The sequence below is a fragment of the Leucoraja erinacea genome, chromosome 21, assembly GCF_028641065.1.
Source record: "Leucoraja erinacea ecotype New England chromosome 21, Leri_hhj_1, whole genome shotgun sequence".
Lineage (NCBI taxonomy): Eukaryota > Metazoa > Chordata > Chondrichthyes > Rajiformes > Rajidae > Leucoraja > Leucoraja erinaceus.
In genome coordinates, this window is record NC_073397.1 from 5,575,022 (window position 1) to 5,587,066 (window position 12,045).

The 12,045-nt window shown below is 46.5% G+C and overlaps 1 protein-coding gene across 1 annotated transcript in view; it reads right to left on the reverse strand.

Annotated features, from left to right (window-relative positions):
• The window catches only part of LOC129707180 (tumor necrosis factor receptor superfamily member 5-like), an 80,210-nt gene extending 69,001 nt beyond the window's left edge, over positions 1-11,209 (reverse strand). Inside the window, exon 1 of the mRNA XM_055651986.1 lies at positions 11,057-11,209. Coding sequence (XP_055507961.1) covers positions 11,057-11,101 — 45 coding nt within the window. The 5' untranslated portion in view covers positions 11,102-11,209. The remainder of the gene's footprint in view (positions 1-11,056) is intronic.
• Between the last annotated feature and the right edge of the window lie 836 nt (positions 11,210-12,045).

Below are 12,045 nucleotides of genomic sequence, written 5' to 3' on the forward strand. Positions count from 1 at the left end.
TGTCTATCTTCGAATTAAACCAGCATCTGCAGTTCTTTCCTTCGCACGAACACATGTGCTGTCCTTCAGATAATTGGTAAGTCCGAGACCCTGCCTGCTGTCTCAAGTGGAATCTAAAAGATCAGGACATCTACCAGACATACCCGCAGTATTTAATCCTCAATCAAAATGAATGAAACATCTGCACCCCTTTCCGCAGAGACTGTTCCCTTCGCGACTCCCTGGTTACCATCCCTTCACGCCCAAACCATCCACTCTCCAGGTACTTTCCCCTGCAACCACAGGAGATGCAACACCTGTCCCTTTACTTACTCCCTTGACTCTGTCCAAGGACCCCAACAGTCTTCTCAAGTGAGGCAGAGGTTCACTTGCACCTCCTCCAAACTCATCTATTGTATCTGCTGTTCCAGGTGTGAACTCCTATATACCGGCGAGGCCAAGCCCAGGCTTAGCGATCATTTCGCTGAACACATCCACTCAGTCTGCCTCACGAGTACTCCCGGTTGCAAACACTTTAACACACCCTCCCATTCCCACTCTGATATTTCTACCCTGAGCCTGCTCCACTGTCAGAGGCCAAACTCAAAATGGAGGAACAGTACATCATATTTCGCTTGGGCAGCTTACAACCCAGTCATTGATTTCCCCAACTTCGTAATCCTTGCTTTCCCTCTCTCTCCATCCCACCCCCAACCTAGTTCTCCGACTAGTTTCACTGTCCTCCTGATTAACTTTACTGATTGTAGGCCTCCTTGTCACCTTCCTCTCAGCTGACAACGAACCATTCTACCTTTCCTTGACAGCCTCTGCTTTGATCTGTCATTTTCACACCTTCGCCTTCCATATCTCTAGTCTCCCTCTCCCGACTCTCAGTCCGACGAAGGGTCTCGACCCGAAATGTCACCCATTTCTTCTCTCCAGAGAGGCTGCCTCTCCCGCTGAGATACTCCAGCATTTTGTATCTATCTTCATGAGACTGAAAATGGTCTTCCTGACCGCCCGTTACTGTTTATGTGACGTAGCCACGTGAAGTGGGCAACACAGAGTCATGGAGTGACACTGTGGCGACTGAGACCAACACTCTCCCCAACATTTTCCATTCTCAGCATCTGCAGTTTGATGATTTTCACACCCAGGATGAAGTATAGCTGTGTAAGAAAGAACTGCAGATGCTGGTTTAAATCGAAGGTAGACACAAAATGCTGGAGGAATTCAGCGGGTGAGGCAGCATCTCTGGAGAGAAGGAATGGGCGACGTCTCGGGTCGAGACCTTTCTTCAGACTGAAGTTTAGCTGGTTGATTCCTATATTACAGCAATGATCTCACAGTACTTCACTGACATTAGACCACTTTGAGAAATGTAATGGGGTCAGCTTTGTAAAATAATCAATCAGAGCTATTCCGTGCACCAGGTATTCTATTATTCTTCTTCAAGAGAGATTCTTTCAAATAGTTTCTGACATCTTCCATCACCTGTGGAGTGTCACCACTTAGATGTGTCAGGAAACCTGTGTGGAGTTTGCATATTCTCCCTGTGACCGTGTGGGTTTCCCCTTGGTGCTCCAGTTCCTTCCTTCATCGCAAAGACTTATGTATCATTTGGTTAACTTGACACTGTAAATTGTGTGGATGTTTGGGGGGGGGTGAAGAGGGAGGGGATGGGCACTGGGAGAGTTAATGGGAATTTGGGGAGAATAAAATGGGCTCTGGTAGGATTAGGATAGGATACCTTCTACCTTCTTGGAGAGAAACAGGAGCATGAAAGCTCAGATGTCCGTATTTAAGGACACCTTCTTTCCCACTGCTATTGGACTCCTGAACCAACATCCCTTTCCAGTGGTGCTGCCACATGCTCTTAACTCCACCACATTCAGTTATTCTGTTATTGTACTTAGACTTTACTTTAGAGATACAGCGCAGACACCGGCCCTTCGGTCCACTGAGTTCACGTCGATCAGCGATCCTCCCTTACACTAGCACTATCCTACATGCTAAGGTTAATTTACAATTTTTGACCAAAGTCAATTAACCTACAAACCTGTATGTCTTTTGAGCATGGAAGACAATAGACAATAGGTGCAGGAGTAGGCCAATCCGAGCCAGCACCGCCATTCACAGTGATCATGGCTGATCATACACAATCAGTACCCCTTTTCTGCCTTCTCCCCATATCCCCTGACTCCGCTATCTCCATCTAACTCCCTCTTGAAAGCATCCAGAGAATTGGCCTCCACCGCCTTCTGAGGCAGAGAATTCCATAGATTCGCAAGCCTCTGTGTGAAAAAGTTTTCCCTTATCTCCATTGTAAATGACTTATCCCTTATTCTTAAACTGTGGCCATTGGTTCTGGACTCCCCCAACATCGGGAACATGTTTCCTGCCTCTAGCATGTCCAAACCCTTAATAATCTTATATGGAATCCGGAGCACCCAGAGAAAACCCATGCAGTCACAGAGAGAACTTACAAACTCCGTACACACGGCACCAGTAGTCAGGGTTGAACCCAGGTCGCTGGTGCTGTAAGACAGTAAAGGGCCTGTCCCACTTGGGCCGTCACTTATGCGACAGGCCGGAAGTGTGTGACGTCATTTGAAGATGGACACACAATGCAGTAGTAACTCAGCGGGATCTGCAGCATCTCTGGAGAGAAGCAATGGGTGATGTTTCGGGTCGAGAGCCTTCTTCAGTCTGAAAGAAGGATCTTGACCTGAAACGTCATCCATTCCTTCTCTCTAGAGATGCTGCCGGTCCCGCTGAGTTACTCCTGCATTTTCTGTCTATCTTCAATTTTCTTGGCCCCGCTCTGGGATTAGGAGTGGGGGCGGATCCGGATTTGCAACGGCCGTGAGCCGCAGGCTGAGTTCGACGATCGTTTGCCTGCTTCTGCTGCTGTTGGAGGCGAGACGTTGCGTCGCGCCAGGGTCTTGGGTCTGTCCCACTTTGGCCGTCAGTTACGCGACAGGCCGGTGGCGCCATCGAAGAATTCGTGCAGGATGAAGTCCACATTCCTCCACTCCACTCCACACTCCTCCACACCACTCCATGCGCCCGTCCTGCGCTACCCACACGCTAGCAGGTAGCGTAAATGGCGCGCAAAAGACAACCAAGTGGGACAGGCCCTTAACTCTATGACTGCACCCTGTACTTCAATATTTTTTTGTACTACTGCAGATTGCACTATAATCTTCCACCATTCCACTGCTTTGCTATTGCTTTTGCATTATACTGTGAGCTTCATATGTACATGGAATTTCCTTGCACACTGCTGTATATGACAATAAACCTATCTGACTAATGTAAAGAAATAGGGACATGAAGGTCAGCACAGACTCAGACTCAGTGGGTTGGAGGCCCTGGAACCGTGCTATATCAGTGGTGAATCTGTGGAATTCATTGCCACAGACGGCTGAGGAGGCCATCAATGAATATTTTTAAGGTGGAGATTGACAGATTCTTGATTAGTAAGGGTGTCAGGGATTATGGGGAGAAGGTAGGAGAATGGGGATGAGCGGGAGAGATCTCTGCAATGCTCTGCCACAGAAGGTAGTAGAGGCCAGTTCATTGGCTATATTTAAGAGGGAGTTAGATGTGGCCCTTGTGGCTAAAGGGATCAGGGGGTATGGAGAGAAGGCAGGTACAGGATACTGAGTTGGATGATCAGCCATGATCATATTGAATGGTGGTGCAGGCTCGAAGGGCCGAATGGCCTTCTCCTGCACCTATTTTCAATGTTTCTATCAGCCGTGATGGAATGGCATAGACAATGGGCCGAGTGGCCTAATTCGGCTCCTATCAATTATGAACTTATGACCTCTCCATAACTCCACGGGTGGTCTGTGCAATTGTTTCTCACCTTACGTACAACATGTTACATGGAAACATTAGGTTTGGTAAATGGCCATCCACCGCTCAATCTGCTTGCCATTCAACCTTATTGTTGCCGAACTGCTTTGTCACTCCTTTGCTCCAAGCACCTTCAAACCTTCAACCAACATCAGCTGTCCTGAAAGTCCCAATTGACTCAGAGCGACTGATGGCAGGAGGGAAAGATTAACATTATTTCCAGCTCGAGTCAGAAAGTGTTTCAGGTCCTGTTGCCTCTCCACTCACATGAACTGTATTATGCAATATTGCCTTTGCCACCTCCAACCAGAGCGGAAGTAGGTTTCCTCCAACCACGCTATATTTCACCCTATAAACAGATCAAGCTGATCAGCACCAAAAACAACATACGGCAGAAAAACTGTGGTTTGCACTCATTATTTAACGCTAGAGTCATCGTGGTGAGCTCTCCAGCTCCAGTATATCCATCCTGCAGAAGCAGTACCCAGAACTAAACACAATATTCAAAGATAGGCACAAAAAGCTGGAGTAACTCAGCGGGTCAGACAGCATCTCTGGAGAGAATAGGTGACGTTTCAGATAGAGACTCTTCTTCAGACAGAGAGACAGGGAAAAGGGAAACGAGAGATATAGACAGTGATGTAAAGAGATATAGAACATATGAATGAAAGATTTGCAAAAAAGTAACGAAGGAAACAGGACATTGCTAGGTGAGAACGAGTTACAGACAATGAGACTCAACAAGACAACTTTAAAGCTGGTACGACTTGGGTGGGGGAGGGATGGAGAGAGAGGGAATGCTAGGGCTACTTGAGTTTAGAAAAATCTATATTCATACCAACACCTGCAGTTCCTTCCTAAACACAATATTCCACCTGCAATTTGACCAAGGCTTCAAATGAAGCATTAATTTTAACCAGTGGTTTTCCCAATACTCCCAATTGATGCCAGCAGTGGCAACTGTGGTCAACATTAATGTTATGAGAATGCAAACTACTCCAGCTATAAGCATCAATAAAAGTGGCAAGCATTCATCAGCACTGCCCCTCCACTCTTGGGACAGTTCACAAAACAATCTTCAGACATAGGTCTGGAATACAAAGAGAAATATAATGGGCACAGCTCACAGTTGAATTATGACACAGGAAATGGACCATATGTTAGTCTTTCACATTTTACTGATGATACAGTGTGGATGGACTAAAAATAGCAGGACCACACAATGTTTGACGTTTCCAGGTATTTCCGTCTTTACAACAGATTGTATGGAGTCACAACACACTTGGCCACATTCAATATTATCCACTATTCCTGCTATTCTTAGCGTCAACTGCAGGATTTCAGGAAGACATCGATAACCCTTTGAGGGCCATCTCTACCCAAAACTGAGAGGTCGAGAGATCTCTCACCACTTGTGTTATTAAAGGCACAAAATACAATTAATTAAACGACAAGATCAATTCCAAATGCTCAACTTGTACAAACATCAGCAGCTCCAAAGGTTAAAATGCTGAGAGTGTGGAGCTGGGGAGATTAATCATTATTCACTATGATTTGGGGATTCAGTGTATTCCAATTGAGCTTTATGATCTGGTTCTGCAGCCTAGTGTGGTGTTATTTGGGCCACTCCTTGTTGATCAAGATTGTAGGGTGATTCAAGAACCCGATTTCAAGAAAGTGTGAAGAAGCTTTTCTTGTACATCGAAGGACTGGTTCTCAGGCAGCAACAGGGAAATGAGAAACATGGCCAGGGAGGTGTGGGTCTTTAAGGCAGCCCTTCATAGATCCCGACTGGGGTGGGAAGCTCAGTGCGTCTACCTTGACTTGACAATAAATATGGAATGGCAACTTCCTCACTGACCATCAGCACTGGGTCAACTCAAGGCTGTGTGCTCCATATCTACTCTACTCAAGGTGGTCAAAAAGGCTTTTGGCACATTGGCCTTCATCAGAGTATTGAGTATAGAAGTTGGGAGGTCATGTTGCAGTTGTAAAAGACATTGGTGAGACCGCATTTGGAATATTGTGTTCAGTTCTGGGCACCATGTTATAGGAAAGATATTGTCCCGCTTTAAAGGGTTCAGAAAAGATTTACGAGGATGTTGCCAGGACTAGAGGGTGGGAGCTATAGGGAGAGGTGGAGTAGGCTGTGTCTCTATTCCATGGAGCTTAGGAGGATGAGGGGAGATCTTATAGAGGTATATAAAATCATGAGAGGAATGGATAGGGTAGATGCACAGAGTCCTTTACCCAGAGTAGGAGAATCGAGGACCAGAGCACATAGGTTCAAGGTGAAGGGGAAAAGATTTAATACGAATCTGAGGAGTAACTTTTTTCACACAGAGGGTGGTGGGTGTATGGAACAAGCTGCCAGAGAAGGTAGTTGAGGCTGGGATTGTCCCATCGTTTAGGAAACAGTTGGACAGGTACATGCATAGGACAGGTTTGGAGGGTTATGGACCAAGCGCAGGCAAGTGCAGCTAGGGTAGCTGGGACATTGTTGAGCGGTGAGGGCGAGTTGGGCCGAAGGGCCTGTTTCCACACTGTATCACTCTATGACCTTTCTGTCCTGGGCCTCCACCACTGTCAGAGTGAGACCCAACACAAATTGAGGGAACAGCAACTCATATTTTGCTTGGGGAGCTAACAACACAACGGACAAAAAAAAACACACAAAAACAAACACAAACAGCACACAACACACAAAACCACACCAAGGAACAAAACAGAACACACACAAACAACACAGCCAGCAGTATGAGTACTGATTTCTCTAACATCAAGTAACCCTTGCTTTTCCCCTCTCTCTCTCTCTCTCTCTGTCTCTGTCTCTCCCCCACCCAAGTTATCTGACTAGTTTCACTGTCCTCATGAATAATTTTACTGATTACCTCGTTGTCAGCTTCCCCTCAACCAACGATGAACCATTCTACATTTCTTTGATCATCGTCTGCTTTGATATGTCGCGTTCACACCTTACCCCCTCTATATCTCTAGTCTCTCCCCGACTCTCTGTCTGAAGAAGGATCTTGAGCCAAAACATCAGCAATTCCTTCTCTCCCTAGATGCTGCCTTGCCCGCTGAGTTACTCCAGCATGTTGTGTCTATTTTCAGTGTCAGGATCTGTGTGTCCATCAGGTCATAAGATCATACGTGATAGGAGTAGAATTGGGCCTTTCAGCCAATCAAGTCTAGTCCACCATTCAATCATGGCTGATCTATCTCTTCCTCTCAATCCCATTCTCCTGCCTTCTCCCCATAATCTCTGACACCCGTACTAATCAAGAATGTATCTATAACACCCTTAAATATATCCACTGACTTTGCCTCCACAACCTGTAGCAAAGAATACCACAGATTCACCACCCTCTGACAAAATAAATTCCTCATCATCTCCTTCCTAAAAGAATGTCCTTTGATTCTGAAGCTATGATGTCTAGTCCTAGACTCTCCCACTAGTGTAAACATCCTCTCCACATCCACTCTGACCAGGCCTTTCACTATTCTGTACATTTCAATGAGGTCCCCCCTCATTCTTCTAAACTCCAGTGAATATAGGCGCAGTGCTGTCAAACACTCATCATATGTTAACCTGGGATAATTCTTGTAAACCTCCTCTGGATCCTCTCCACAGCCTTCCTCAGATATGGTGTCCAAAATTGTAAGATTTTGTAAGATCGCAATTCATTTATATGGTCCAGAAGCTTGTTAGTTATTGGACTAATTTCTGCTGTTTTTCTTAGCATTAAGAGTTTAAAATGGGAATCTTTATGATTATTCCATCCAGCTGCTGATAAACTGTCACCATTCTGGCACCATTTTCACAAAAATCCTAGCACCGAAACACTGTGGACTTTGCACTCGTATGGTTGTCTAAGTACTTTGGTTATGCATAATTGTGGTCTGATTTCCTGATTTACTGTGGACTGATTGTGGTCTGAAGAACTGATAATTTATTGTATATTTTTGTTGTTCGGGCATCTTATACGCTTGTAAATCGGTTTAGTTTAGTGATACAGCACGGGAGCGGGCCCTGCAGCTCACCGAGTCCGCACTGACCAGACCACACATTAGCACTACTCTGCATACACTAGGGACAATTTTTGTTAATTTACGCATTCGTACCAGGCCAATTAACCCACAAATCTGTACGTCTTTTGAATGTGGGAGGAAATCGAAGATCTCGGAGAAAACCCATGCAGGTCATGGGAGAACGTACAAACAGCCCCGTAGTCAGGATCGAACCCGGGTCTCTATCGCTGCAATGCAGGAGCTCTAACGCTACGCCACCGTGCCGCCATGTTATCCTTCATAGGAAATGACGGGGAGATAGTTTCACTGTACGTACATTAAATGGTACGTTTTATGAGATCAATGACTGAGCTATGGCACCTACTATGTGGCATGTACTTTTGCATACGGGAATTGTCTGAGCAACAATTGTCAATGATTTCCTGTAAACTCATTCAGCCAGGTATTTTAATCAACTCAATCACTTAAACTTTTGGACAAATGATTTTCACATGAATGCTGTTTCAGTCAACACTTATTTCCTTCCACAAAATAATGTTGCAAAGATTAGTTATGCCTCACCGACATCTGATATCCAAAGATTCACTTCCACAGAGAAAACGGAGAACCAGTTGCATGCAGAGCATTACCTAGGAAAGCAAGCTACATGGAGCTTAGAATTATATTATGGCAAAGAATTATATTATGGATTTATTGGGCTGGCTACCAAGTTATTGGCACTGTTTGTCCTTGGTGTGGCCTCTAAAACTCTCCTATTCTTAACTTGTTCTGAAAAATGCAACTGGTACATAGAAGAGTGCAGCACAAGACAGGCCCTTCGACCCACAATGTCCGCACTGAACATGATGCCAAGTTAAACCAAATCCCCTCTGCCTGCATATAATCCACATCCATCCATGTGTCTATCAACAAGCCCCTTAAATGCCACTATCGTATCTGCCTCCACCATTCCCCCACCCCCTGACAGCACATTCCAGGTACTCCCAGCATAAAACGCTGCCCCTCTCACCTTCAATCTAGTCTTTGACATTTCCACGCTGTAAAAAAGGTTGTGGCTGTCTAACCTATCTATGGTATCTTCAATATCAGAATGTTCTCATTGTTTGACAATCATTTTCTTTCATGGGTGTTTTAGTTATGATGTGAAAACATGTTGGGACTTGTCTTCTATTTATAAAAGGAGAGTGTATCTGTTTAGACTTCAAAGCAAGGCTCAGCTCTCCCCATTGCAGCCTCTGTAAAGATTCCGTTTCCTGTACAAGGCTTGCACGCTTGCTTTGAACCAAACAAAGGATATGGCTGCACAAATAATGATCAGAGCATCAAGGCGTTTTGTTATATTGTTATATGACACGGTGCTACATTTTAGTAAATGCGACCTGGTGCTTATACACCGAGGCACAGACTATCAGAAAATTAATGGCTATTATCTGGATATAACTACGGATTCTGGTGATGGGGGTTATTTTTCCTGTGTATCGCATATCACACTCCAGCTGCTTGATACTCTAAACCAAGCTCAATATAACTAAGATAGACACAAAATGCTGGAGTCACTCAGCGGGACAGGCAGCATCTCTGGAGAGAAGGAATGAGTGACATTTCGGGTGGAGGCCCTTCTTCACACTGAGAGTCAAAGGAAAGTGAAGCAAGAGATACAGACAGCGGTATAGAGAGATATAGAACAAAGAAATTAAAGATATGCAAAAAAGTAACAATGCCCAAGGAAACCATTAGCTGAAAATGTCCATTGTTAGGTGAAAACGAGTTACAGACAATGAAACTCACCAGGACACCAGTGAAATTACCACAACTAGTGTGGGGGAGCAATGGTGATAGAGGGGATGCAAGGGTTAACTTGCTCTCCCAGGTAATGCTGTAGTTACTTCTTAGACTTATCTATGGAAGTCTCTGAAGCATAACCAGGTTTTCGCCAGCTGTTTTAAACTGTCCATCTCCACCGAGCAACACCTTGGCACTGATGTCGTGCCTATAGAGGTGTTGTTTACAACAGATACACTAAACCATGGCCTCTTGAGCCATATAGTGTGGAAACAGGTCCTTCGGCCCAACTTGCCCACACCGGCCAACATGTCCCAGCTACACTAGTCCCTACATGTCCCAGCTACACTAGTATGCGTTTGGCCCATATCCATCAAAATCTGTCCTATCCATGTACCTGTCTGTTTCTTAAACTTTGGGATAGTCCCAGTCTCAACCATCTCGTCTGGCAGCTTGTTCCATACACCCACCACCCTTTGTGTGTGAAAAACTTACCCCTCGGGATTTCTATGAAATCTTTTCCCCTTCACCTTAATCCTATGTCCTCTGGTCCTCGATTCGCCTGCTCTGGGCAAGAGACTCTGTGCACCCTTCTATCTCCCAGGCGAACTCGAAAGACTCTGATGCACTTTTTTGAGAAGATACGTTAGCGCATTGTAGCTGTTGCCAGCCAACTCGTTGGCAGCATGTTGCTGGGAAAGATCAAATGATCTAACCGTAGCCTTTCATTTTAAGTTAATTGGTGGCAAGTTAGATAGTTGTGTGTCATATTTCAAGTCCCCCGGAGAGGACAAACACGGTGTTTAAGAAGGAACTGCAGATGCTGGGAAATCGAAGGTAGACAAAAGTGCTGGAGAAACTCAGCGGGTGCAGCAGCATCTATGGAGCGAAGGAAATAGGCAACGGTCCTTCGCTCCATAGATGCTGCTGCACCCGCTGAGTTTCTCCAGCACTTTTGTCTACCGAGGACAAACACGACCTGGTTCAAGTTCAGGAGCGTTCCTCGCCCAGGTTGACGCGCCCGTTTAACGGCGGGCCAGGGTGAATGAAGCCCAGAAATAGCCGGGAGACGCCAACCCTGGCGGGCGGGTGAGTGAGTGAGTGAGTGAGGGCTGTGTCTGTGTCTGTGACGGGGAGGGTTACTGTACTCGCAGCGGTGGTGGGCCGCCGATAGGAGAATCGAAAGCGAAAGCGGATTATTCCCGGTAAATTTTTCTGACTGGACTCTTTCGTGACCCTGGAAAAATTAAGGCAGAGTGAGCGGGTCACGGGGCAGGTGGCAAACAACCCGGACAGCGGGGCAGAAGCTTCACCTCCTCCTCCCTCCCTCCCTTCCCCAGCCCGGGTACTAACAGTGCGGTCCCCCGGGGCCGCCCGCTCCCCCGACCCCACCACCTACCTGTAGGGCAAAACTCCAGGTGAAGGCGGCTGCCAGCCAGTCCATGGTCGGCGGCCCGAATCGCCGCCGCGCTGCCCCTGACCCTGCCCACTCGGCTCGCTATGACTTCCGCCACCGTCTCCACCTCCTCCTCCTCCCCTAGCAAGAGGCCGGCTGGAGGCGGGTGCGCTCTCCTGACCCCGCTCACACACCCCTCTCCCCCGCTCACACACCCCTCTCACAGACCCCACTACCCCCGTTCACAGACCCAAGCCCGGCTGCACAGAGCGGTGAAAAACAACACACACACCGACCCGACCCGCCCTCCCTCCAAAGAACTGGCTTCTGGAGCAAAACAACAAACTGCTGGAGACACCCAGCAGGAAGGCAAAACTATGTTTATAAATAGACTTCATTAGTAAACATATATGCAAGAAATATAGATTTAAAACCACAGTTCAAGACTCTCTTTGCATTTGTAGTGTCACCCAGTGTAAACATTTTGTTTCTATACCTTTAACCATTCTGCGTGCAGGGCTCCACGGGGCTCTCGTGTGGCTACCTCTGGTAATACAAACTACAACAGTGCTTGAGAGACCCTTGACTGCAGAATGTCCCCACAGAGCCTACAACGCTAGTTTCAGTCGAAGATAGACACAAAAAGCTGGAGTAACTCAGCGGCACAGGCAGCATCACTGGATACAATCTCGGGGTGATGTTTCGGGTCGAGACCCTTCTTCACTGTCTTCCTGGGGTGGAAGATTGCAACCTTCACGAGGTCCGCCCTGTTTCGACTAATGCAATCAACTCGACGTGCACAAACGGAAAATCAAATAGAACGAGTTGTCCAACAACTTTAGGCTGTGCACGCCACATGAAAGAAGCAGTGTCTTCCTCAGTCTGGAACGTGCCAGTGTGCAGTGCTCTCTTCTAGACATCTCCTTGTGCAGGGAGACCAACAGGTTTCAAGCTGGGAATGGGAAGAGGAGTTAAAATAGTCAGCAACCTAG